General features: G+C 41.3%; 1 protein-coding gene across 5 annotated transcripts in view; it reads left to right on the top strand.

Annotated features, from left to right (window-relative positions):
* The window catches only part of KCNQ5 (potassium voltage-gated channel subfamily Q member 5), a gene marked incomplete at its 5' end in the record, with an annotated part of 306,450 nt that overhangs the window by 266,646 nt on the left and 11,851 nt on the right, over nucleotides 1–27,953 (top strand). Inside the window, 5 exons of one of the 5 annotated variants that reach the window (XM_082480499.1) lie at nucleotides 1,492–1,587; nucleotides 4,826–4,920; nucleotides 6,432–6,458; nucleotides 9,502–9,558; nucleotides 15,169–15,389. In XM_082480499.1, coding sequence (XP_082336625.1) covers nucleotides 1,492–1,587; nucleotides 4,826–4,920; nucleotides 6,432–6,458; nucleotides 9,502–9,558; nucleotides 15,169–15,389 — 496 coding nt within the window. The remainder of the gene's footprint in view (nucleotides 1–1,491; nucleotides 1,588–4,825; nucleotides 4,921–6,431; nucleotides 6,459–9,501; nucleotides 9,559–15,168; nucleotides 15,390–27,953) is intronic. The other 4 variants (XM_082480500.1, XM_082480501.1, XM_082480502.1 and 1 more) reach the window with 4 other exon arrangements.

The following is a 27,953-nucleotide window of genomic DNA, read 5'->3' as shown; positions in this document are numbered from 1 at the left end:
AGTAGAAGGCATTAAATCAACCAAAAGTTGATGTCGTTGAATGTAAAAATGCAACTCTCATTTTCTGTGAATGACTGTAAACAAACATGACAGTTTATTTATGTTGCTTTTATCAATGGTCAAGAGATTTTAATGGAAATGGGAATCATCTAATGGCTGTAGTGTAGCTTCAGAAATAACTTTTCTTTTTTGTGAGTGAATTTCCTTTCTTCTTCAAATTAGTATTGAATAAGCATGAAATCAGAAGTGACATTTGTATTTTGTTGTATTGCATCTAGCGCAACATATACAGAAAATCAATATTTTAATGCTCAGATTCATTACCTATAGATCAATATGATATACGTATGTTATGATAATATATTTGTTTTCAACCATATAGAGAAACCAAGGTTAAAAGTCAGCATTTTCTGACAGCATTGAATCATCTAGACTACTGCATTTATTTCTTATTCTAAGTACAGAGAGTATTTCAGTATCTCTGGCATATTATAGTGCATTATAATTATCATTGTCATTATAATACATTACCTGTTTGTGAATCTTTGATATTTAATGGCAGCTACTGTAATTAATTCTCTTTGTTACCTAGTCACCACTAAGAAGAAAGTTAGTGTTAGCAGGACTACAATGAACATGTAAAAGATTAGTAACCTTACATATTAGAGATGCCAGATCTTTTGTTACTCGTGTCGTATCTATGTACAGATAATCATTTTCCTCACAAACACTTTTGTGTTGAATCTGTCTGTAAAACAAGATATACGTGTGACTCTTGTGCGTTCCTAGCACTATTTTATCCTGACTAAGAATCAAGTGGAAATATTCTTTCTTATAATGCAGGCATGTCTAGCAGAAATATTACACTTCTTGTGAGCCAAAGAGGGAAACGTTCTCGGTCTTTAGGTCTGTTCAGCAGGAGTCAAATTTGTGTTACTTATTCGAACGTTAAAAAAGCCAAAAAGGAGATGTTTCATCGTCAGCTTTTTTTATAGACTATAGAATGAACAGAAGGGATGTATTTAGATGGGAAAGAGTGAGAAGAAATGGTCTTAATCTGTAAGGCAATGCATTTTGTAACTTTTCTAAAATCAAAAGTTATGATAAGCACTGCAGATATGGACTTTGGAGCCCATATATATATGGTATATCTATCAGCTGGTCATCTCATCATTCCTGGCTTAGGTTCCTCTGAATGTTCCCGCCTGATGTTTTATATATAGATATATATCCACAGCCCTTAGAGTTGCAGGAACATAGTGTAGCACAAACCCAAGCAATGGTTGGGATGCGTGGCCACTGGTGGCACCACAGATGTTATCTCACCACAAACGGGCGCTCTTGTTAAGCCTTATACTGTCATATACTGTCATAAATGTGTTATCTGAAGAAAGCAGATGGCGTAACCTCTTCACAAAACCTTTGTAGTTGATTGTGTATATTTGTTGAAAAAACTACCTGCGTGATGACAAATGGTGCATTGTATTGCAGGGCATCCTTGGCTCAGGATTTGCATTAAAAGTGCAGGAACAGCATCGTCAGAAACACTTTGAGAAAAGGAGGAATCCAGCTGCCAGTCTAATTCAGGTAAATATGAAATCAGCGAAAAGATAACACGGGGTGATTTAAAGCACATATGGGGGCAAGTTTCAATGTTTCAATCGGGAAATTTTTGTGGAAATAATGTTTAACAGATTGCTTACTTTCATGAGATAAGTTTGTTCAGTGATTGCCGTGGGTTGCTGTAATTGTGTATACAGCATTTCTCTGCGTAGTTTTTGAGTTCTTCTATCCATGCTGAAGAAACCAAGTCGAGGATGTCAATTGCGTGCCTGCAGTTAGCAAATTACTTGGAGAAATAGGACTGATCCCTAGACAGCGCAACTGGCAGCACAGCACTCTTGCCTATATTAAGCTACTTTTCATCTACTACAGGCTTTAGAGTGCTGCAATGAGTGATATACTTGGTGAAAATTAAGTGTCCTGCCCAGAGAATTGCTTTCACTATTAGTCAATTCAAAAGCTGGAAATGTAGTCGCTAGCAATTCCAAAATGTCTGAAGTTGTCTGAAGCGGTTTCAGCTCCAATATTGACATGGTGGTGCAGATTAACAATTTAGAAAGATTTTTTTAAACAGAAATGGCGTGATAAGTGTTAAACAGCTGTTTTGCGTGGGGTTTTTCTTTACCTTACAGCCCTGGTTAAAAATGAGAAAATCCTCTAAAGAACGATTTTGCACCTAGCCTTGCTGTACTTGATGGACTGAAAAAAAAAAGGGGGGGAATAATCTCCTAGCATCCTAGTTTCTTTTCTTGGGATCCCAAGTGTTTTATGTGTGCCACTTATGCTACTTTTTAAATTCTGAAATAATAAATCCAAATAAAGAAGCTGAGCATGTGTATACTAGAGTTCCATGATAAGGTCAGGATAGATGCCAGACTGTCTTTGAAGCATTCTTAAAGTTAATAAATGTTTTCCGTTATTACTGTTCAATGATTATTATGTACTAAATATTTGATATTTAATATTTATTAGAATAATTAATAAATATAAATCCACTCCTTTTGTATCTATTGTACTGTAGAATGAGTGTCTGGGATATTTTCTAACACACATTTTCTAATCTGCTTCTTCCAAGTTTCGTTGCCAGAGGAAACACACGATAGATTTAGGTTTTGGATGTAGTGCTTATTATTGTATGACAGTTCAACCAAAATATTAGTAAGACCGCATGCTAAATAGATTAAGTGTAGCTAACTGACTGATTTCAGAAAGTGACTCTCAATGGGCAAAATCATTGTGAAAGGAAAGCATTTGTGGTGGGATCCCATGATGAAGGCTGTTCAGCATTCACATGTTCATTTTCATGTTCAGCATTTTCAGTGGTCTGGAAATTATTATGAAATTGCTGATGGAGATAGTTGCCTATGGCACAAGGCCTGGCAGAATAGGAGAGATGAGGGCAGGCACACAGGAATGAACCCGAGGATGATCTGGGTGACTTTACTGGGTGGAACGATTAATTCAGACTATTAGAAGAGGCCTCTATCCTCTTATGAGTGACTCTGGAAAGGATTTGATGAAGGATGAGAAACACAGAGGAGAAAGAGTGGGCAAGAAGGGTCAAGAGCTTCATACAAGTTCCCAGTGTTACTCCACCTGGTTTATTACAGTCCTTACATACAGAACCAGAAAGGTAACAAGGAGGAGGAGGCTGATATTACTTACCACTGTGCATGGTGACACCGGTACTAACATGCTACATATCAACTCAGCATCTACAGTTTCTAAATAAGACTGGAAAACTGGAAAAAGCAAAGAAAACATCAGAAAAAATGTGTCCGGGACTGGAGAAAATGCCGTGTTCATAAATGCAGGATGTGTCTAAACTGCATATCATCGTCTACTGTAACAGGGCCTGGGCTTTTTTAAATTGTCTGTTGAGGATATTGATAATGAGCTAACATGGAAATCAGTATGCTCTAGTTTATCAGGATAATGCCTATTTTCTAATCAGTTACTCTGTAGAAGTAGTCTGTGCTAACTCCTCTGTTGCCATAGATATAGTCTCTGCTAGAGACTTTACCTGACTTAAAGGTAGCTAAGGTATTGCTACAGAAGAATTAAATGCTTCATATGGACATACTTCTCTCAATTTCTTTAGATTATAGAAATATTCAGTGTGACTATTATCTGAGCATGAAAGTCAAGAGAAGAAGTACTGGAACCTACAGGACTATTCAATGTAGCAGACAGAAACATAACAAATACCTCTGGCTATAAGATAAAACCAGAGTCTCAAATTAAAAATAATGCACAGATTTTTGACAATGAGAATGATCTACCAGTGGAACAATTTACAAAGTAAGTGACAGGTTCTCCATCTGTAAATGAAGACTAGACGTATTTCTGGGAGATATGCAGTAGGAAAACACAGGTTATTAGACTCTGTACAAGAATACCTGGATGACATTTAATGGTTGACAATATACAGGAAGCGCAGATACTCAGCTAGTACAAATTAATATAGTTATGTTGACATCAGGGAAGCTGTTCCAGGTTGTAGAACTGAGGCTCTGTCTTACCATCTACATGCAGTTATAAATCTAAACGGCAATACATTTTCAATGCTATGCTTTGGTCACTCACCTTTGGAATGATTTATTTCGTGTTTTAAAACATTTAGCAGTGTTTCAAACCACAGAGAAAACGTCACTTTTCTTCTAAATGCTTTTTGTCTGGTTTTCATTATCATTTACAAAATGTATTATGACACTTTCGTTACCTCAGACTGCAAGTTTGTGTGGGTGTCCCCTATGGGCTTGTCACAAATAAATCACTGCAATGCTTTTTTGAGCACCTTTATGTGCTGAATATCTTCTGGTGCTTCCACAAAGCCCATAACTCTCACTTTACCGTGTAAAGTGTACTGCGATTCACAAAAGTTTTGGTAGGTTTTTACTGGTATTTGCTCGATCAACCTACTAGAGCACATCCCGATCTGAGCAAAATCCCCTCTCTCCGTAATCAGTGCGGTGGCATTGTCACTTCATGTTCTTGGATCCTTTGTGCTTTTCTATTGTTTCCCCATACCAGGCTTCTTGGCGGTTTTATTCTACCGACGCCAGCCGAACAAACCTGACAGCCACCTGGCGATATTATGAAAGTATTCTTCCTCCCCTCAGGCATGTATCAGTGCTATGAATGATAAAAGAAAGCCGTGACTTGTATTGGTTACTAATCTGCTTTTCAATTTTTTTTTTTGTTTCATCCCCTGCTCCCTCTTGCCTTGTTTTTTCTTTTTTACCATATATCCTGCACGTAGTGTGTATGGCGTAGTTATGCGGCTGATGAGAAATCGGTTTCCATTGCTACCTGGAAGCCTCATTTGAAGGCCTTGCATACCTGCAGCCCTACAAAGTAGGTACAAATCTGGCAGCTGGTGCTGTTCTCAATGTCTGTTCGAGCTTATAGAGAATTACTATTTGTCTGTTTCGTCTTGTTTTGTCTTCTTAAGTCCTCTCATTAAAAATCTCAACTAACAAATCAATATTACTAGAGGCCTGGGACAGTGGGACAAATACAAACCATTGCCATTTACCTGAGCACAGGCATTAGAAAGATTTTCCCCAAAACCCACTCGTACGTCAAGGTTAATGTTTCACCCAGTTCCAAATTATTTCTAAGGAGGAAAATATTAATTTTAATGCAGAGCTTGTTCCTTGATTTAAGGGTATTTTTGTGCCTGTGTCTCTATATAAGGCTGTAGTTACAGCTCTGCCTTTGTGAGGGAAGAGAGTCTTGTGGCGTTCTGCAGGTGAACCCATTGGGGAATTTGCTCCTTTTTGTCATATCTTCTCGTATATTCAGTATTTCCTATGGGCAAAGTATATCCTCAGTTATACCCACGTGATGACAAAGACCCAATGTCACAGTTTGCCGACAGGAAATATTCGATGTCCTGGTTTGGGTGACAATTAAGAGAGCACTGGCAGCCCAAGGCTCTTCCATAATTCAGTAGAAGATTTACCAGGAGGTAGTAAGTTGACTGATTCAATACAGGGCATGAATCAGGAAGTAAAAGATACGCGATAAAGATCAAAAAGCAGAGCACTAAGAGCCTTATGGGAAAGCTCTGATAGGCATCCTAACCGTTGTTATTGCAGACAGTGCAAGAGAATTAGTGGTTTCTCTCAAAGCTGGGTGATGAACATCCACATGACAGTAAAAAGGTAATCGTGTGCCAAAAAGCTCAGCCAAAAAGAGGTTTGGCTGGCTACCCAAAGCTGATCTTTGAATTTCAAAGAGTTGACAAGAACAGAGCCATAAGTAATCCATTACCATAACTGTAATTCCAAAATGTTCTAAACTAAAAGGAGCTTTTAGATGAAAAGTTACATGGAATATTGATTTTTGACATATGCAAACAGGTTGAAGGCAACATTGCTATAAATGAATGGATACAAAATTAAATAAATAATCAAGCTGTACCCCACCTAAAATATTCTAAAATACGTCTGTCCCTCAAAAGTGCATCTACTTGTTATTTTAAGCAAGCGTATTGCTATGCTAGCCTAAAATTACACCTTTTTATTTACCAGAGATAACTTTATCTAATAAGAGCCTACAGCTTTCTGTTATATGTGTGTCAGCAATGCATTTTGCCTAAGTGCTTTGCCAACTCAGTCTGCAGTGGTATGTACTAAGCATGTTATGCATGTGTTAAAACAACTGAAAAGTATCTTTTTCAGAAGTGATGTAGTTGCGAGTCTTGCTTGAATGTTTTTGTGGTTGCAATGTAACGTGTGAGTTGTACACTAATTAACATATCCATTTACGTTTATCATATATCTAACATCATCTGTAACTAAGTAATGTGATTACTATCTGCATAACAAGTATGTTTTTCCCTCCCACTCCCTGACCTGAAGAAAAGAACAAGGGGAAGCTTCTAGCAGGTTTGTAGCTTCTTTTGTTTCTTTTATCTGTGAAATCGCTGCTTCTTAATGGCTTTTAGGTGTCTCAGGTTCTGTACAGTAGGTTCAATTAACTGTAACTGTTAACTGGTAATAATCACAAATGGCGTTTTTTTAAACTCATATCGATAGACTAACGCTGCTGAAATTTGCTTCTTTGTCCCAGTTTTTGTAGGGAAAAACTAGGCAATTTTTTACTTTTCTAGCCACATGTTTTGACTTTGAGGGGGACCTCAGTTTGAACCGTGGCAGGGTAGCGAGCGGAGCAGCCTCCCCAGACCCAGCTCCTGGGCAAGGATATGGCTCCCCAGTTTCTGCCATAAAACCGACGCTCACAGTTTCCCAGGAATCACCGTGGAAGTCACAGGCATATAGTTGAATTCGGGTTTGTGAACAAGCCCACCAGTCCTCTGTCGCAGGGGGAGGACCCCCTGATGGGGCTGGTTGGATGTCACCTTGGCAAGGGCCCGCGCTGCCCTGCAGGAGCATCCTCGAGGCTTCCTCACTGCCATGTCTCCACATTCCCTAACCTTTTCCTGCCATCCCCTCCTCGGGAGCGTTTTGGGACATGGCAGGTGGGGAGAAAGCACTGCTGCAGTGGCTGACCTCCTCCTGGCTGAGCGGGTTGCACTCTCGCATGGCCCGGTCTGGGTGGAGGAGGCAGCTTGGCATGTCTCCTTCAGTGGGGTTTCAGGTGGGGTTTCCATCCAGCCTGGATACCTACAGCAGGCGGAGGCAGGCTTGGCTGGGCTATCCTCGCCGGGTAAATAAAGCCCTGGAGATGCACAGTCCTAAGGCAGTAAGAGGAAATGCCACTATTTGCTGTACTTACAGCTCGAATCCTTAGGGACAGGAAAGGAATCGGTGGCTACAAGAGAAATTACACTGCCTCCGAAACTCATTAGGGATGGGAGTCTGCAGGCGTTCGGCAACCAGCACTGCGGTATCAGCACGATCAGAGAATAGTGGAGTTTACCTCCAAGCATAAAACGATGAAAAGCCAAGAAAAAAAGCGTCGGTGACACATCAGCCCCTGAAATACATTCGCCCCCGAGTTGTACCGTGGTTCACAAGATCTTCTGGGTAAATCAGTCAGGGGTGGAAAGTCTTCACATCAGTTAGCCATGTCCCGTTCCCCTTTCCAGATTGCTCCTCTGGCACCTGACTCTGTCCTCTTCCCTGATGTGCACGTAACTTGCTGTTAGTGTCACAGGACCTCGAGGGAACTGGATTTGCTCTGAAATGTCCCTCAAGAGCACTTCACCTGCTCTGTCAGTTCTGTGACTTTTCACATACATCACCTCCATAGGCTTGCTTAGCAACATATTGATCTCATTAAATTATTGCAGCCTGATTGAAACTTTTTTGCACTCGCCAGCTGTATTTCCCACTGCTTCAACAGCAACATTTAAAATTGACTTCAGCTTTTTTAAAAGTGAGACTGAAGTTGACAGTAAATGAGCACGTACCTCCGAAACAGTGATTTGTGCAGAGGGGAGAGGCTATTCCTAGTTGCACCTGCGAGCACTTAAAGTGACAAATTTACTTACAATAAGTAGAAGCCAGATGAAAAAAAAACCTCCAGCTGTCAAAACTGTATTACATGCTCTGTGTTAGTGATGACTGTTGTGATTTTAAAAGTAGTCGATGATTTAGCCAGATTTTTGCACTTTATTTTCACTGAATGGAAGATGTTTGTCCCTTCAGAAACTCTCAACTAATATGTGCACTGCTGCAAATTAGTGTAGGTATAAAAATGAACTAGTTACCTCCTGAGACCCTGGTCTACAGTAAAAACCCTACAGACCACTCAGTGCCTTTTGAAAAAGGTGTGTTTGTCAGTGGCTGTTTATCATTCTTATGCTGATATATTGCTGTATGTTTGTATCACTTAAAATATACGTGTTATATGTGGTCTTTCGCGGTAAAAATAGAAATGCAAACTGCTGCAATGTACTTGGGGATAACCGCCCTCGACTGTTTAACTTCTTTCTTACTGCAATGCTGAGTGACTTGCATGGGATGCTATGTGAACTAAGTAAGCTGCTTCTCGTTTCACTCTTTAAATGAAGGCGTGTTTGCACAAGTAGTGGATTGGATTGCTTTCTGAATATGCTCTTTGCTCTGTACTCTGAAAAACTTTTATTACTTTAGGTAAAAGGTAATTGTGTGTTTTTTTTCCCTACCAAAATGACTTTTATATTTACAGAAAGGAATTCTTGCATTTTGTCATGTATAGACCTACAGTCTTTCGTTAGCTAAATGTTGCTGTGCATTTGAGTTGAGAGAGCTGTGCTTATGAGGCTGTAGCTTCGTACTGATTTTAAGAAAAATATGTATGTTGTATTTCTCAAAATGTTATACACAAGTATATATTCTAATTAATCATTTATCAAAAGTAATGGTAGACAGCCTCTCCGGTGTATCCACGCCATAAATGAGATATTTCTATAAATCAGTTCTAGAGTTCTGCAAGTTATTTTAAAAGCCTGTATGTTAAATTCTCCGTATCTACAAATGCACACACTGAACGCAAATAATATTTATTTCTGTTCAATTATACAACCTGGCTGAAATTCTTCCTGTGCAGGAAACTAGATCAAGACTGATGAATCTTACAACATCCTGAGAGCATAAACGGTCTTAAGCTGTGTGTAGGACATGCATTGGGTGTCTGCAAATGATGAACGTCACTCGTCTAGTGTTGCAACTAGTGAGCCTGAATACAAATTCCCTATTCAGACAACTCTCTCTGGTGCAATAAGGAGGAGTTTTGCCGTTATAGGAGCCTGGGGGAAAAACTCATCCCTGCTCTGAGGGAAACAAGTAAATTATACTCTGGATTCCTCCCCACCTCCTGTACCATATCTGTTTCTAAAAGTAGATTTAATGTAAACTCTCTGCATGCACCCTATGAAAAAGAAATCGTCAGTGATGCAGCATCTAACTTGAGGTGGAAAGCCTAACCCCTTACCTAGCAGTGGAATGCTTAGTAACACGGTCCTCTATCTCCCCTCACTCCTAGTAAGCTTTGTAGTAATAAACAGAAGCTCTTCAGGATGTACACCCCTCGGAAACATAGGTATTCAGCATCCTGCCTATTCACATGATGTTTGAGAATGCCAGCTAACATCAGGTGCATGATTCATTTACTTCCCCTCCTTAGTGCTTTAAAGTTCCTTACTTCTCCAAAGGAGGTTTCTTGATTTCTTTATTTTTAAGTGCTTGTAATTCCCTTGTTGCTTGTTGCCTGCAATGACATTAATACGCTGGCGATAATACCAGTTCTCTGAAACTCGTCCGGTCGGACAATTGCAGTGTGCAGCACGCCGCAGTTTGCCGAAGTCCGGTTCCCCTTCTCTGCCTGAGACTTGAACTTTTGGAATGCATTAGCCTGCGGGAGATCTGAAACCGGGGCTGAATATTTGGGTGAAGACCTTTCCCCAAGTCCAAGAGGATTTTTATAACCGTGGCAGTTGAGTTCTCCATCTAATAATGAGTGGGGAATATTAAGCTATGACACGCTAGGCGACACCAGCAGTCAAAATGTGCAATTGTTGTTGAGACGAATCCCCTTGGACGCAGCCTGCGGAAGCTGTGCCTGCGTCCTGTACTGGAAGGTAGAGGAATGCATGTGAAATCAACCATCTGCCTCATATGAATTCTGTGGAAATTGTGTCTCTTACCAAAAATGGTAATTCCTAGATGGATGGATCTTATGAGAAGAAACCCTTGATTTACAACTCAAGCTTATTACAATTTTTTTCTTACTTTTTAAAAATAATTTAAAAGACAATGGAAGTACAAACTGATGATAGAAAATGGAGATAAAAAATAGTTTCTCTTAATCCGGAAACTGTTTTGAAAAAGGAAAAAATACACAAAACCCCTGAACTTCATTTCTTTTTTTCTGTTTGACGATTGGACTTTAAGACATTATGTCCTTTAAATTCTTGTTATTACTCATTGAAGGTATGAGATATAACACTACATTTCTTGGGTTCATGGTCCTAGCATGAGACTGGTGGAGATGTCTTGAACGTTTGAACTTCAGGCCTCGCTGTACTGTCCCTTGCATTTGCATTTGTTCAACTCACCTTAATCTCAGTAAAGTCATCTCTAGGCTTGGTAAGAATCAACATCTGCATTTATTGGAATTAAACTGCTGAAACTTGGCACATATGTTTGCTTGCTGTTGTTTGCCATGGGTGATAATTTTTGGCAGTTTTAGCTTCTGTCTCGACTCAAGATCCAAAGCATTCTCCCTCACCCTCAGGCCCTCCAGTTATTTCTGATTCATTCCAATTTCTTCCTATTCCCACTTCCACTAGCCAGCTCAGTACAAAAAATAAATCGTAAATTGTGACTAGTAGCAAGCAGTAGTGATGAAGGTCTGAGGCTGTAGCAGGGCAGAAGATAAACTTGACCAGAAACGCAGGAAGGTAAGCAGGGAAATAGTGGAGTAGGACTGGGAGGCAGAGAGTTGCTCAGTTAACCAAAAAGTATAGTAAGATGGTCCATGGAAGAAAGAAAAAGCTGTGAGTACGGGAGAGAAAAGCAAAGGTTTGTAGGCATTTATCAGTTTAAGCATAATCTTATCAAATCTCGTCATTTGGTCCAGCAGAGAAGTGCTCGTTCCCCCTGCAGTGAAGCTACAGTGACCTCTAGTGTCCCTAAACACCTATTCCTTCATAAACCAAAGGTGGAAAAGACAGAATTTAAAAAAGAGATAAGAACTAGAAAGTCTTTTCTAGTTCCCTATCCCAGGGAAGCGAAGGTTTCATGTATGCACTGACAGGAGGAATGAGCAGTGAGATCCTACAAATGACCTTCCAGAAGGCAAAGAAATAGAGAAAAGTCATTTGCTTTTTTCCCACAGGTGCCAGTTGTAATTGATCTCCACTAAAAGATGCTTCAAAGCTTCGGTGTTATTGACATGAATACATTCCACAACTTGCAACCTGCAGGCATAGGGGAGCAATAGGTCCAAAGAGATTACCATTGCCAAGGAAGATTATAATAGGGATCAAATATATATGTAAACCACCTGGGATAAACTATCAATCACATAAGGAACAAGAATGATGGACAGACACACATCGAAAGGAACGCAGAGATGACTGGAGGCAGCTGTGTTTCTCTCAGATCCTTGTCACTTAGGTCTGATTCAGGAACTTGTGTAATTTCATTTTCCTGATTCTTTCTCATGGATTTTGCCTTTCGGATGAACATACAGCTTAAAGTTTGGGAGTACCTACGGGGACATGTGCATTTCCAATGGCCATTAACAGGTTTACATTAATTCAAGGGATTTCCTTTTGATATCATGTAAAAAGAGAGGAGAAAAGGGGAGAGAGAAAAATATAATAGGCTGGGTCCTGCAAGAGGTAAAGGATTTTTAGCAAAGCACTGGACAGTGCTAATCCAGCCAGCATTAACTCAGAGTAAAAGGCCCTGAAGGCTTCAGTGGCTACCAATTCAAGTGCAGAGTACCAAAGATGCTTGAAAGGGCATAAGGTTATCTCCACCCTCTGTCTTTAACACCATCTCTACCACTATTGCAGAAGCAAGAGCCAGACACTATATATACCCTATAAGGAAAGGGACTTTAACTGTGGGGGAAAACCCTGGTCAGGATGCCCCCAAAATGCTCAGATTCAGCTATTTCTTCATGATCTGTTATTGATCATACATAGAAGAGCCCCATGGCAGCGTGCACCCAAGGACAGCAGCTTTCTTCTCCCAAGCATGAATTCTCCACTGCTGCAAGTCATACGATTCATGCTTGTGCTGAGTAGGACCCAGTGACTTCAGGAACATTTCCCACCAGTCTCAAAATAGGAACCAGGGATCCAAGAAGCGAAGAACTGCTATAATCAGTGTCTTTGGAGAAACTCTCAAGATGCAAAGTAGAGTTTTCAAACCACGCTTCCTTCAGGGGCTGCGTTTCTCTTCACGGCGCAGCATCCTCCGCATGGACCCCTGGCATGCCTTTACATTGCCATTGCTACGACGCAGATTTATTTCTTTTTAAGTACGAGGTCTGCATTTTAAATTAATATTTTTATTCTCAGTGTTGCACTTTTGAAAAATGTCTCTAGTACAGATGAAGTGTCTACTGTTCCTTTCACCATTGCCTCATTGCTTTGATTTGGAGAACTAAAGATATTCAGGTTAAGTAGCCATTGTGTAACATTCAGCTTTTATAGATGAAATAACCCTGTGTGCAAATCATTTAAAGGCAGCCATTGCTTTCATTAGTACAAGTTAATTGACAGAACAACATGTATGCTTTTTTCATTTTTTTAATTTTCATTTTTATTTTTGAATTAATGGGGATATAAAAAATATGGTCCATACTGATCATTTTTATGGCTATTTAATCCATTTTCCTTTCATTTTAATTGGCTCAACAGGAAGAGAGTTGTCCAAACCTTTTTTATTCCAAGGTCTGTCAAAAACGAAATTATTTCATGCTTCAATAGCAAATACAATTTGAGCCGTAAGATGAGTTAAAAAAAAGCACAGGGGACACATGCCTAGGAATAACATCTGTAATAAGAAGTTCATTTTGATTCTGTTGCTTATGGTGTAGAGTATGACAATGCAATAATATGGTTAATAAATATTTTACAGCCTGTACTTTCATTAAGTTGTACAATGCAAAAGACTCCTGAGCTGAAATGTAAGTCAGTCTTGAAATGCGATTTGTACTGAAAATTAAATTTTAGAACTCACTTTTCTCTCAAACAGTAGGTTCTGTGGGTCTTTTGTATTGCACATGCAACAGCACACAGTACTGCGGGTCTGGCTAACAATTTGCAATGGAAACAGATAACATTTCCAGCACCGTGATGTGTTTATTTCAACAATTGCTTACTTTGGGCAAGGGAAACAGGGGATTACATTCAGAAATTATACTAAAGGTATTATTTCAAGCGATTCAACATGCCATATAGAAATACATTTATCTAATAATCTTTCTATCGATGTGCTCATTTCTTAGCATTCTTGAAAATTATCTCATTATAAGCTTCCCAGCATGTTCTTTGCCTGCTGCAAACTGCATCCTTTCTGCTCTCAGTGATGTTTGTATTCAGAATGAAATGCTATGCTATGCTATGCTATGCTGTGCTATGCATGGACAAAGATATCTGATTATCTCAACATTTCACAGCCACACAAGTTTATACCTACTTTCCATTTCATATAATTACATATTAACATTGTATTTTCAGAGTGCAGTGGGTTAAACATCTAAGAACCACATAGTCCCTGTTAGCATTAGTTAATTGGCTGCAGGATTAATTTCTGTTGAAAAAAAAAAACATCTTTAAGGGCACGCTGAAGTTAAATGCAAAGACTTTGAGAGTACTAGAAAGTGTCTTAACTTCAAGTACAATTATAATTTGCAGGTAGACAGTCTTTGCTATAGGTGTTTTAAAAGCACCCCAGGGCAGTAGGACTGCAAGACCCAGTAACATCATACCATGAGCAGCTACTGCATTGCTCCCATCATCTCTCCCCTTGCAAGAACAGGACCACTGATCAAGACGACCATTCCCTTATACAGGAGGTTGAACTTAATCCTGTAGACAAAACGAGGTTTCCAAACCTTGGTATCGGACTTCCTTTCTCTTTCCCCCTTGTGCCTTCTGCTTCGGGAAGAGACAAGCAAAGGCAAAAATGTTAAATAATGAAAAAGCATAGGGAGAGAGTCACGGTGAGCACAGGGTGTTCAACAGATATGTTTGAACATGAGAAAAGGTAATTTAAGCACCGAAAAGTAGAAAATCTACATATCCCCTATTTAGCTGACTGGAGGGGAGGGTTAGAAGCCCAGGAGGGAAAAAAATCAGGTTACAATTGGCCAACTATAAGACCACAGGGCCAGCATTGATCCAGCAGTCGCAGTCATGAGCTTGGCGGGGCTCTTGTACCTGTCATAAAGTGCCTGTCCAATGCCACCTGCAGGTAGTCAGCTCCCAGCTTAATCTCCAGCGAGAACTTTAGTGAGCACACAGCGTATCATTACATTTCCATTAATCGGTCATCACGCTGTTTCTTGGATGTTTTGTTAATTTTGGTTTCGTCTTGTCCAAGGAAGTGCTGTAACAAGGAATTCTGGATATGGGTGATCACTAACAATGCATATGAAAATTTTGGAAGTGCCACATTTTGAAAAAGCATGAATATACTAACAGTACTTTTGCCTGCTTAAAAAAAAAAAAACAAAAAACAAAACACTACATGGCATGCAGTAATAATAGAATACATTTTGTTCTTGTTTATCTGAAGGGATGGCCAGAAATGCACTGAGCTGGGATGACTAAGATAAAAATAAACCTATTTAAAAGTCAAGGAATAAAAAAAAATATCTTAGAGATTAGTTTGTAACAATTGGGTGAAATTTGTTTCTCTTTGTTAATTTTAATTTCCTTTACAAGGTTATTCTGTACTGTAAAATAGACTGCCATTGATAATGCCTCTATCAAAACCAAATCACATTAAATCAGTTTCATTCCCAAATGTAATATATTCAATGAAAATACAAGTGTGTAAGAAACAGATTCATATCATTGAGAATTTTTAGAAATTATTTCCTAATATCATACAATACAAAAAAAAAAAAAAAAAAAAAAAAAGAAGAGTGGAGGAACCATGAAATAAAATATATTTCTCTTCCTCACAGTCAAAAGCTAAGTTTTAAGGAGCGGGTCCGGATGGCCAGCCCACGAGGTCAAAGTATAAAGAACAGGCAGTCTTCAGTTGGAGATCGCCGGTCACCAAGTGCCGACATTGCCACCGAGGGCAGCCCCACCAAAGTCCAGAAGAGCTGGAGCTTCAATGACCGAACCCGCTTCAGGCCCTCGCTGCGGCTGAAGAGCTCCCAGCCCAAACCTGTGATCGACGGTAGGAGTTTTTCATGCCTCCTTTGCCATTGCGCGGTGCTCCCAGCCTGCTCACACTCTCACACACCTGTGAATGTGACCCATTTTTGGAAAGCAGAAAGAATTGTTATTTGAGGGCAGAGGCACAAGAAAGCCATAGCCTGCTTCAAAGAGCATGCCAACAATTTGGGTTTTTTTACTTAGAAATCTTGTGTCAGTGCTGCATAGGGAGCAACTGGTGGAAAAGGGGGTCACTATGGAAAATCACAGGTGGACTAAATGCATCCCACAGGTTTGGCTGCAGCAGCTCTGCTGTTGCGGCCCCTCTGCCAGCGCTGGGCACAGCTGCTGCCCAAACCCGCTGCCTCTCGCTGGTGGACCACGCACCATGGCCAGCCGAGAGCACAGCTTGTATGGTACTGTTCCCCCCAGGCAGAGGAGCTTGCTGAGGAGCTGGGAGAGGCCCTCTTACCTTCACTGGGAGTACAGCCACCTGCCGCCATGAGATATCCTACTGGGTTCTTGAAGTTTTACAGGGTTGTATCCAGTTTGGTAAGGCTTTGGCAAACAAACCCAGTGTTATTGCTTTTATGTATTGCTTTTTAACGGGTATTTTTGATGTAAGAAGGACACCTAATGTGTGAAGAAGTGGATCTTTGTGGACATTGAGGTGCTGGAGAGGGTCCAGAGAAGAGCAATGAAGCTGGTGAAGGGTCTTGCGAATAAGTCTTATGAGGAGCGGCTGAGTGACTTGGGGTTGTTTAGTCTGAAGAAAGGGAGGCTGAGGGGAGACCTTATTGCTCTCTATAACCACCTGAAAGGAGGTTGTAGAGAGGTGAGTGGTGGTCTCTTCTCACAAGTTACAACTGACATGACAGGAGGAAATGGCGTCAAGTTGCGCTGGGGGAGGTTTAGGTGAAACATTAGGAAAAACTTCTACACTGAAAGGGTTGTCGAAGACTGGAGCAGGCTGCCCAGGGAAGTGGTTGAATCTCCATCCTTGGATGTATTTAAAAGCCATGTAGATATGGTGCTCAGGGACATGGTTTAGAGGTGGGCCCGGTAGAGTTAGATAACGGTTGGACTTGATGATCTTAAAGGTCTTTTCCAGCCATAACGATTCTATGAAATGGCTCACTGACCCTGCAGCAGGCAGGAACATAGGCTTTCCCACACACTGCCTCCCCACGGGAATGGATGCTGCCCCTCTGCTCCCCATTCACTACCTAAGGTCCTCTTGGGCATTAAACTAGCCACTGTTCAGGCAAAGATCTTTATCTACAAAAGCTTGCCAAAATGAAGACAGTGACTCCCCTTACCAGGGAGCACCAAAGTTGGTGCGAGCAGACCCCTGACAGGCAGGAGCCGAGAGCGCAGGACAAATCCAACCCCTGTAGAGATGGGTCCTGCACTGAAAGGTGCACTCACACAGCTCTGGAGGTACCACTACCCCAGCGGATTTGGATTTGGGTTTCTCCATTCACATTTTTCCCAACTTAGGGATGTTTTGTTCTTTCCTGTGGGACCCCCAGACAAAAAATAAGGGAAAAAAATTTATGGGCTACAACAGGTGGCCATGACCCTTGCTGTATGGGAAAGGTACAACACAAATCATTTGATCCAAGTAAAGAGATATAATTTTACACTCTTTCTACAATTGCAATCATGCATGTTACATCCAACAATTGTGGTAAAACTAATTAAACTGAAGTGCTATTTCAGTGTCTGCTTCCTTTTTAGTGCACATATTATCACGGACATGTAGGTTGCAAAATACCCATTAAACTGAAATGCCCCATCCCTCAGCTGAGGACATCCTACGCAACACATCTCTTCAGGAAAAGCCTGCGTAAATAAACATTTCCTGGAGGGCCAACAAGACAAACCAACAGTGTTCACTAAGGTCATCTTTCCAGGCTAGCCCTCCCCGGCAGAGACCTCTCAGATGCTCAAATCCCAAATTTGGCTGTGTTACAGTGAGCTACTGGGGTGTACCAGCCACCAGGCTGCTATCCAGGTTGCCCACCGCTCCTCACTCCATTCTGGGGCACAAGCTCTGGCTCATGTCCCATGGCAGCTGTGGCACAGGGGCTGTGGGATGCCGGCCTGCGTCTCGTGCTGACGTGGAGCTGGGACAAGGCCACTTGCACCAAATTGGGAAGGGAGAAATGCTCCAGGTACCAGGGTGGGGTTCAAGCTACCCTGTCTAAATTTAGGCTTCCTACGTAATCACTTATATAGCACGAGTATCTCCCCACAACCACGCCAGAAGTGATTTCATAGGTTAAACCCCCGTAACTTGCACTGTGCCTGGAAGTGAGCTAAGAAGAGAGTAATTTGTTGAGCACACTCCCGGGGTATCAGCGGCTCACTTCTGCTCTAGCCCTGCAGCCTGCATCTCTCTTAAGCATCCATTTAGTTTTCCATCAGCCCATTTGTCACAGAAACATTTCCTCAGCGTGTCCTCTATTTTGTCCTGTACATATTGTCGTTAATAGCAATGATCTGCACGAGAAGATCGTGTTCCCTCCTATTGTCTCCCTTTCATGGAAAAGGTGGCATAAGCGGCACCTTGGGTATTTCTGTAGACAAAAGATAATAACAACAAGAGTGTTTGTAGCTGTGCATAAACCCTTAAAGATCTTCCCGCTCCTCAGGGCGAGTGCAGCCTGTTTCCTTGTCAGTGGTTGCCAGCTACTAGTCCACCCTCATGAACTGGGGCCAACAGATATGACCAATTTCTCATCCGTGGCAGGAGGAACAGCTTCCATTGTCTCCAGCTTTTAGGCAAATGCCAAGTTTCCACTCTGGGACCTCGTCCAGCTACTTCTAGGACTGGTATCATCAGAGAGATATCCAGTGTGCTCACTGCTGAAAGGCAGTTCCTTGCTACCTTACCCAATCCGTTGCAGGAAAAATCAGGCACTACCAACCTTGATTTCTTTTTTTTTTTTTTTTTTGGATGTGTTACCAGTTGCATAGTTTTATATGCTTTCTGCATTTGACAACTCAATGAAAAAGATCTGGAGATGATGTATTTCGTTTAGAACATCTTGCTTTTTTCACTGGATGAAAATAGAATATTTGCAGCATTTTATTAATATCTCTCAGTTGCCAGGTCCTCCAGTTTCCTCCTTGAGGTATTCTCTGGCCAAAGGATTAATTATTTTGGTGTGCTGTTCTCCCAGCCAGCCTAGAAACCAGCCTTTTCTAGATGAAAGTCTGGGCACAAAATAATACCCCTGAAAATCTGCTCCTTCTGGTGATTCTTACATCTCTGTAGCATGTTTGGGGGGAGAAGAAATGACACTAGCAATCGACCTTTCAGACAGAGACAACATAGTATTGGGTACCCAGTCCAGTGTCAACAATTTATATCAGCGATATCATGAAAAAAATAATAACCTTTCACTATGAAATTCCCCTTCCAAAAGAAAAGATACTCATATTAGCTTGATTTTTCCTTCACTGTATGGGATTTGGAGTTGAAAACGATCTTCCATTAGCTCAGGCAGAGGAGGAACTACCTCGTTATGAAGGTGAGGTGCACTGAGCTCCATGTAAAAAGAAAGCAAAGAAGCAAATATGTAAGTAGAAGGTTCAGAAAGGAAGGGAAATTGTTAGCTTACGAGGATAATCTAAGGCAGATCATCAACGCAGCGACTTTGCAGGGCTGACTGAGTTCTGACAAAGGATGAGGTTGGAATCTGGTCCAAAACCATCAGAAGGAGACTGCTGGAAAAACTAAACATTAGCAATTAGAAACTGGCCTGTAAAGGGGGGTTTCTAATCCAGACAGGAGCTTATGGAGGCAGCTAAGAGGCTAACATGATTGAAAATGTAGTAGCCATACTCTTAGGCTACCCGGTAACAAAAGCGTGCTAACGCTCCCCTGCTGCGTACTAAAACCACAGAAGGAGGGTTTCTTGGCAGTAAGCAAAACACTTAAGCTGGCCACAGGTATCTCCCAAAAGGATTTTGGCAGAGCAGCCTTAGAACAGTATGACCAAAACTGTTGCACAAATGGCTTTATTTATGGGTAGCAACAGTCCTCTGAAACTGCCTATAAACCATTTATTGCTATTGCCAAAGTAGGCCTGGCAGCGGCAGCAATTATTTCAGCTGCATATGTGCATTTGCAAATGGAATCCAAACCTGAGAGAGCTTTAATGGCTGGAGAGGGCTTTGGTGGCGTGGCTGCAGACGGTCTCTCGAGAGCATTTAACAACAGCGCAGGGGAGCTACGTCAAAACCCGAGACTTATGTAATCTGATTTTAAATACACGTCTAGTCTCTGGTGACATGTGGCTCGCAACTGCCAGAACTCTTGTTGAAGAGGAGACCCTGCACAAATTTAGAAAGGTGCCAGGACACTGCATTTCCAATCCCTGTTTTGAGTTTAAAAGAGAATTATCGGGACTGAGCGGATCAAAGGGAAACCTTCACTAAACAAGAACGGTAAATAGTGAAGCTGTACAAAGCGCACACTTAAAAGGATACAAGAATCGTACAGGGTCATGCAAGAGCCCTCCCCAAAGGGATGCTGTGTCACACAGGTGAAGGTGCTGCCGGACCTCGGAGCTGCACGCAGCCACCCCCATACCCGTACACCAAGCGAGCCGGGAGCCACCCCTGGCCCCAAGGTCCCTCACGCTGTACGACTTGTGTCCCTGAACCAAAACCACGGAAACCGCAGCCAAATTGCCCAGGGGGAACAGCCCCGGCACATGAGAATACCCACTGGGAGCAGCCAAACCTGCGCCAGAGTCTGTGCAAGCAATTAAATAGTGTGGGTGATGCTTAAGGCGCTGTACCAGTGTCTTGTTGTATTTAGCATAGATCCAGTCACGGAGATTCACCTCACAAAATCTCTCCTCTTTTCTGAGGAAGAGAACCTTTTCTGCTTAAATCGGGCTCCAGTCTTTGCACAGCCACAGCTGAAGTAATGAACAGGTGTTATGTTGTGGATGAAGTTCTCAGTGAGGGACAAAAATGCCTTATTATACTTGTTTTCTACCATCCCGTGCTTCTAAGCTTCTGCGTGAGTTATTGTGCCTTTACGGTAACCGAGAGACATTGTGTGGCTTTTTGAATAAAACATCAAAAGCATTCAGCACTGGAGATATTACAAACATATTTCATTTGATTAATTAAAAAGAACTCTCTAAGGAAATACTTGATTTCTTGCACCATCCCTGAACATTATATGCTCACATGACCTCTAGCCTTTCATTCCCTACAGAGTACTTGCCCCAAATCCTCAGGGTAGAGTATATTATAATAACCATGGAAAGAATGCAATTGTGCGTTTCAGCCCCCGTGTCCTCAGTTACTACCACATAATTTATGCATTGCAGAAATGACAGGTTTTCCTTTCGGTAGCACAAACATCTTGACCTTGTATATGGTTCACTCGATGTGGCAAAGGTCCTTAGTTTGGTTGCTTTTACATCTCAGTTAGCTTAAATTTGCTGATTCAATATGAAGCTGCATGATGTCAAAAGAAAGTTGCTCAATTTGTATAAATCCCGTATGATGGGACTAAATGACATATTATTAGCAATATATCAATTTGTGCCAGACAGGAGATTTATTTTCTTGTGATTGTTTAACTCAATGATAGAGCTCTCGTTTATTACCGTTGTCACTGTAATTAATTAGGAAGATCTTATAAAAATAATCTGGCATTCTGATCTAAGCTCTGAGCCATTTTTTCATTTTGTGTAAATAAGTACAGGCTATTGGTTTTTGAGGCATTATTTTAGTTTATTCCAACCAAGGTCCGGGCCATAATTTAGCATGATTAGCAAGCTCAGCTCCGTGAGGGACAGCAGCCGACCACTGCACAGAAGTATGGTTTGCATGGATTTCAGACAACCTCATCTGCAGTGAAGAGTAAACACGTGACTTAAGAACTCATTTTGAGAGGATGCTCACAAAACTTCCCAACCACCACGTAACCCACTTGCACCAAATCTGAAAGATCTGAAGAATGCTTTCATTTGTATAAAATGCCAAATACAGGACTCTCCTGTGGCTACCTGAACCTCAAGCTGCCGTCCTCCTCTCTCCCTGTGCCCACGGCTACCACCTCCTTCAAACAACAGGACGTGGAAATCTCCCAGGGCAAAAGACCTCTGTAGACCTTATGGAATATCAAACATCATATCAACTAACGTGCTACAAGGTCTTGCAGGGAGACAGTGAATTAGGTGTGACATTTAGCTCATTAGTCCACAGTTCCAGACCTTATCATATGTATCTGCAATTTCTTTTACATTTTTAACTTCTTGTATGCGGCGTATATAAAATAACAGAGATATGCGTAGCTAAAAATACACTAAAATCATACATTTAGAGTCACCTGGCATTTTTCTTTCTTACTCTTCTCACATGGCCATCTCAACTGGCTAGCTAATGTGCCACTATTTAAAATAAGATCAGCCATTCCAGCTGCACAATTATTCTGCATATAATGAGTTGTTTTTAGAAAGTCTCCTGGTCCTCCGTATCATCACTCAAAATGAAAAGGATTCCTTTTTAATTAAGTAGTGGGAGCTGTTCCATGAAATATTGCCAGTGCAGAAAATTTTTGAGAATTTAAATAATAACTAAAGATAATTGAGAGTTGTTAGAAGGGAATGCTAGAATTTTAGATACTTGGAACTTGCCTGCACTATGTGATAACTGATATAAATTAGGTTTCTGACCTTAAAAAATTGCACTTACAAAGAAAGGAGACTAGATAATTATACCCAGAATATGTAAAAAACTTTCCACCCATCCTATCTTCCATTTTGGCCAAATTTGAGCTTTTTTAGAAATGCTTTCACATATAAAATGTTGTTAGGGATATTCTTTATGATATTCTACTTCATACTGCGCTGCAGCTACCAAATTCCTGTTCTGGTGTACTCTTCTCTTCCCCATCTGGAAAGTTTAGCCTTTTTCAGGAGAAAGACAAGGGAGAAAGGACCGGGCTATGCCTACAGCACTGCTGCACTCCTCATCGGTGCTGCCTGCAGGGCAGAGCCTCAGGTCGTGCAGAAGGGAAAGGGAGTTCCTACAAGCTCATCCGCAAGTGCTCCTCCTTCCAGGAGGCACCAGTTTCCCTCCCTTCCTGAGAAATTGCTTTCCAGCATGGAAATGGCAACCATTTCATAAAAGCTCCCCATTAACAGGGTTTTCAAATCTTGTCATCCTTATTCCCTCTTTCTTAATTTTGCCACTTAAATACTCTTGTGCACTACCAGGGATTTTCGTGTCATTTTCTAGACAAATATTAAGCATCTAACGTGAAGGGCACATGATGGAAGTTTACTTGTCCTGCCTCCTTCCTTCTTTCATGATTAGAAGAAAGTCTTTTCTTTTTTCTTTTTTTTTTTTTTTTCAGGGATCAAGGAAATAGATACATGATTCACTCCCTTGGGCCTCCTTTTTCTGGCCTTTGCTCTGGAAAGCATGTAAACATGTGCTGCTGCCCTTCCCTCTTTGGGGGAGATTTGGGCGTTCTTATCATTACGCATGCGATTAAGTTCCATCCCAATTAGTGTTGTTCTTTTCAGTTGGTTTTTCCCATGGAGCTTAGCAAGCAATCACGGTAACACAATTTACGTGAAGTCTTTACTGAAAGAGAGTCAGTTCGTTGATGGTTTAAAGCAAAAGAAAATCACTTCCAGAGGTAGTGAAGGGAATTTGTATTCATGGTTCAGCAAACAGGAAAATAATGAGAGCTTGTGAGGAGGTGAGAAGTTTCATGAAATAAATTTAAACAAAGGCACTAAGCTGAGACACATTTTCTTTTGATAAAGGGAAATTGCATTAATTGTATGAACATAAAGCGTGAAGATGTTTGTACTTGTAATAATTTTTGAGGGAAAAATGTAACTGGGATTTTGTGTAACATTCTGTGCGCTATGACGTTTGTGGAAACACTATAAAATATGTGCAGGATATCTTATTTTTTTTTTGGAGAATATGGGCTAAATCCCTAATTCTCCACAGCAAATGTTTAGGATGAAGAAAGGTACTTCAAAGGCAGTGTAAAGCTGAGTGAAATGCCCCTACCTCGTGGGCATCCTAGGCATTACCTACGACAGCATCACAGGGGCTCTACGTTGCTTTCAAAAGGGGCTGAAAGAACAGAATAATGAGAGTATTAAGCTGCCAGCATTGCTTCTTGAACAAGAGGAGTCACCTGCGCTCAGCAGCCATCGAACAATGAGGTGGTCAGGAGTCTAAGCTAAAGCAGCTGCCTGGGCACCCCTGCTGCAGCAGAGCTGTGCACCCACCCGCATCTCCCACAGGGCTGTGCATCGTGTGATGGGGCCATCTGTCCTGCAAACACTATGAATTTATGTCTACCTTTACTGGCCCAGAAATCAGATGCACTGAATTCTCCACTCATTTTCTTTCTGACCCTTCAGGCAGAAAATGAGTTTGGAGATGAGTGCGCCACGTTGGGGTGCTCTGCGCCGGTGCCCTGGGCTGCCAAAGTGCTTGGAGGAGGCTGCTGAGTGGGATGGAGAACAGGCTGTGGAGCTGCGTTATGAATTGCTTGGACTTCAATTCCCAAGTTGAACTCTGGAGTTTGAATGATAGTTACAAACTCCGGCTTGATACAACTCAGCACCTGTGAAAATTAGGCCACCATCCATTTTTCACCTCGAGTCATGCATTACAATGAAAATCAGTCAGACTTTTTTTCCAAATCAGTGCTTTTTTTACCAAGTTGGCACAACACACTACTATAACATGAATAATTGAGAGTCCTACACAGAATATCAACTTCAGGCACCTATCTAGGTTTTGCCATGTCTAAAAGGTGTGTACTCAGCCTCAGCAGAATCATAGAATCACAGAGTCGTAGAATGGTTTAGGTTGAGAGCAAACTTAAAGATCATCTAGTTCCAATGCCCCTACCATGGGCATGGACACCTCCCACTAGACCAGGTTGCTCAAAGCTCCATCCAGCCTGGCCTTGAACACCTCCAGGGATGGGGCCTCCACAACTTCTCTGGGCAACCTGTTCCAGTGCCTCACCACCCTCAGAGTGAAAAATCTCTTCCTGATATCCAGTCTAAATCTACCCTCTTCCAGTTTGAAGCCATTACCCCTCATCCTATCACTACATGCCTGAATTATTAAGATCACCCACATGAGGAGCCCTAACTACATCCTACGCACTTAGAATAAGATCTAAGTGCTTCTGAATGCTTCCAAAAAACAAGTCAAAGGGTCTATGTTGGGATCGCCATACCGATCACTGTGTTAGGAGCACTTCCATAGGACTATTCATGGTGTCAGCACACGCACTTATTAATGCTGGATTGTTGTTACTAGCATATGGCAGTTTCCAGGAAACAAATTAAAGAGTACAAAATCTTTTTGATTCTGTTCAACAGGCACATAATTACTTGAACGTTGCTGACATTGAAAGCATGGAGCTATGAGGGTGATCAGAATATTGTCACAGTTTTCCTGATGCCAAAGCATGTTATTAAACAACAGAAAACACTTCTAAGAAAGGACACGTGTAATTTACAGCAACAATAAAACAAGCCTTGCACATAACTTTTGCACAGAACCATATGAAATGCAGCTACAAACTCATAAATTTTTTGTTGGTGACATATAATGTTTCAGAACTGTAATTTTTAGCCCATTCATTTGGGGTGATCATAATTGACTGGAGTTTGCATGAACAATGCATAAATATTGCGACAAACGGAAATATCAAGACAATTTTAATGACTTGTGCACGCCTCTTCTATTTCTTGGTAATTGCTGATTTGTTGTGTGATTAAATCAAAGACTGCTCTTCAGGAAAAAAGAGGAAGAAATTAAAAAATAAGAAGACAAGACTTTAGCCCAAAGTAAATAATGTCAAAGATTGTAAGATAACAGCAGATGCCGCACCAGTTGTGAAATAAACACTTTCCAGATTGATGTTTAGGATCAAAACACATCCTGAATTGTAAAGATGCTGGAAATAGAAAAGGGGAATTGTTTCTGGATTGGCAGACTCACTGACACTTCTTCTTAGGGAGACTTGCAGGGGTAAGTCTAAAACTGTATTATGAGGCACTTTGGCCATCGTTGAGACCAGACTCGTGAGCTGCCCAAGCAACAGACTTGAAAGGCCTGTTCAGCTGGTGGTAGAGGCTCCTGGAGAGAAAGAAGGACCAGTGCTAACCCTAGGAAGGCCTGGCAGAGCGGCCAGGTTCATGCAAAGCAGCTGCTGCCTGAGGTTGCCGGTGGAGCCCGCTTGGACCGTGCACAGCCACCCCAACAGAGAGCAGGAGATTCAGCCAAGGAGTATGGAGAAGGATGGAGAAGCAGATGAATGCAGGGCTAGGCATGAGCCGGCACCGGAGGGTCTACCTGTCCCAGTTAATGATGGGGAGGGCTCTCTCTGGGAACACGCAGCAGTGTGGAGCTGGGCTCGTCGGAGGCCGTAGCTTAATCCCGTCTGGGAACTGGCAGGGATTTTAACAGCTGGAGCTGCTGAAGCAGCCAAACTGGCCACAGCACGGCCCCGACCTCAAGGATGAACTCAAGAGGGACAGAAGCGATACGAGTACATCTCACCTCGTAACTATGTCATACACAACATGAGCTTCCCCTGGAAAAACTCGTCAGAATGTGAACTTTGATTTCAGGGGGGGTTTAAGCTGGAATTTTTTTTCTCAAATTGTTACTATTCATTTCCCAAACTTTTTCCCAGTCTGCTCAGCATTCTAAAGAAACATGAATGTTTCCCATGTGAATCAAACAAGGTTTATAGCTTTTCACAAGTTTTATTGACATGTGGTACCGAATGCCTGCCATAATGGGGGAAATTCATGTCAGTGGGAATATTAGAAAGAAAAAAAGAAGGTGATTTATTAGGAGCGGTATCTCTTCATAAAGCTGGCTTAAATTTATAAGAATTTTCCAGTGTCTGTCTAAAGATTTTGCTGATTTTTGTACCCACGTGAGCAACATGGAATACTATAATTGCACCATGCTGTTCTCAAAACAATTCTGCAAGGATATACTGTCTTAAGGTAGCCTTTTATTAATTACACTGTACTTGGCAAAGGACCCAGGAACCGTATCAGTGAGAGAACCATTCAGAAACATGTTTATTTTAAACTTTCAGCTTGGATACTCCCCTTTCACTGGGGTTACATGGTTGTAACTCGTGTGACCTTAGGAGAAGTATTCCTCATTTATACTGGCATAACTGGGTAGATTCAAACCTTAGAGAAACACTGGAAATACCAGTAGCATAAAAAGCTCTGGTTTTAGTATGGTACTTAGAAACGAGCTGGGAGATTTCAGCACTGGGAGAAGTAACTGGAGAGGCTGATCAGACATAACACATGGGAAGTTAGTGTCCTGGTATAATTCAAACCTTCAGAGAGGGGGGTTTAGGTAATGTATATATCTATCAAACTAATTACATAGTCTATTTTATCTAATTACATTTTTGGGCAGGGATCCAAATCTTAGTTAGGCAGGAGAGCTGGAAAGGCATATATATTTTATCTATAAGATAAGGTGAGTCAGTAGCAAAGTTCATGAAAGAGTGCGAGAAAAAAGCACTCTTGTCACCATTGTAATGATTGTAATTACAGTAATAGCATGGGAGGGCACAAGTTAGAACACAGGAAGTTCCGTTCAAATACACGGAAACAGTTCTTTACGGTGAGGGTGACAGAGCACTGGCACAGGCTGCCCAGGGAGGTTGTGGAGTCCCCTTCCCTGGAGATTTTCAAGACCCGCCTGGATGCAGTCCTGAGTAATGTGCTCTGGGCAATCCTGCTTTAGCTGGGGAGTTGGACTAGATGATCTCTAGAGGTCCCTTCCAACTCTGATAATTCTGTGATTCTGTGATTCTGTGATTTCAAAGTTTTGTATGAAAATTTCACTTTTACAATGTTAAACCAAATTTTTTTGAAGGTTGCGTTTGATTCTTTCATCTGTACTTGAAGACATTATTAACTTGGCTATGAAACATCCTTCTTTCTATATTAAGTTGATCTGCCAAAGATAAAACCTCTTGCTCTTCAAAGCTACAGGAGATGTTCCTCATGGATGTACCAGTTCAGCAACAGTCAAAAAAGAAAAGATACTCTTGAGGGTAATGAACTAGCCAGAGTCATAAAAACAAATTATTATGGTCAAATATTAAATCTGTGAAGACAAGAATGCAGCAATACCAGTTCCTGGAGATGCAACCTCGTACAATGCTGTTTATTTTAAGATGGTGTTCCTATTAGATTGAAAAGGCAACATGAAATTTCCAGCACTTGTGACTGATAAAGAATATTTCTCATCTTTAATTTATAGTATTTGTGAAAAAGGAACTTGCAAAAAAAAAAATGTCCTGCAATCATTTGTGTCTGATTGTGCTTCAAATTTGCTTATAATTGAAGTCCCGTGAAATGGTTTACTTGCAGTGTTACTGGATGACTAAGCCTATGTTTTAAATAACAGCATGAAGGTAGGTAGGCACATAGGACTGGGAAGAAATCTCCATGACTGACGGTTATTGAATCCCATCCTTTTTTCTCTATTTCATATGTCACTCTTTCATTTT

Source organism: Vanellus vanellus (genome assembly GCF_965231255.1).
Source record: "Vanellus vanellus genome assembly, chromosome: 3".
Lineage (NCBI taxonomy): Eukaryota > Metazoa > Chordata > Aves > Charadriiformes > Charadriidae > Vanellus > Vanellus vanellus.
This window is presented reverse-complemented; position numbering and strand designations above follow the sequence as displayed.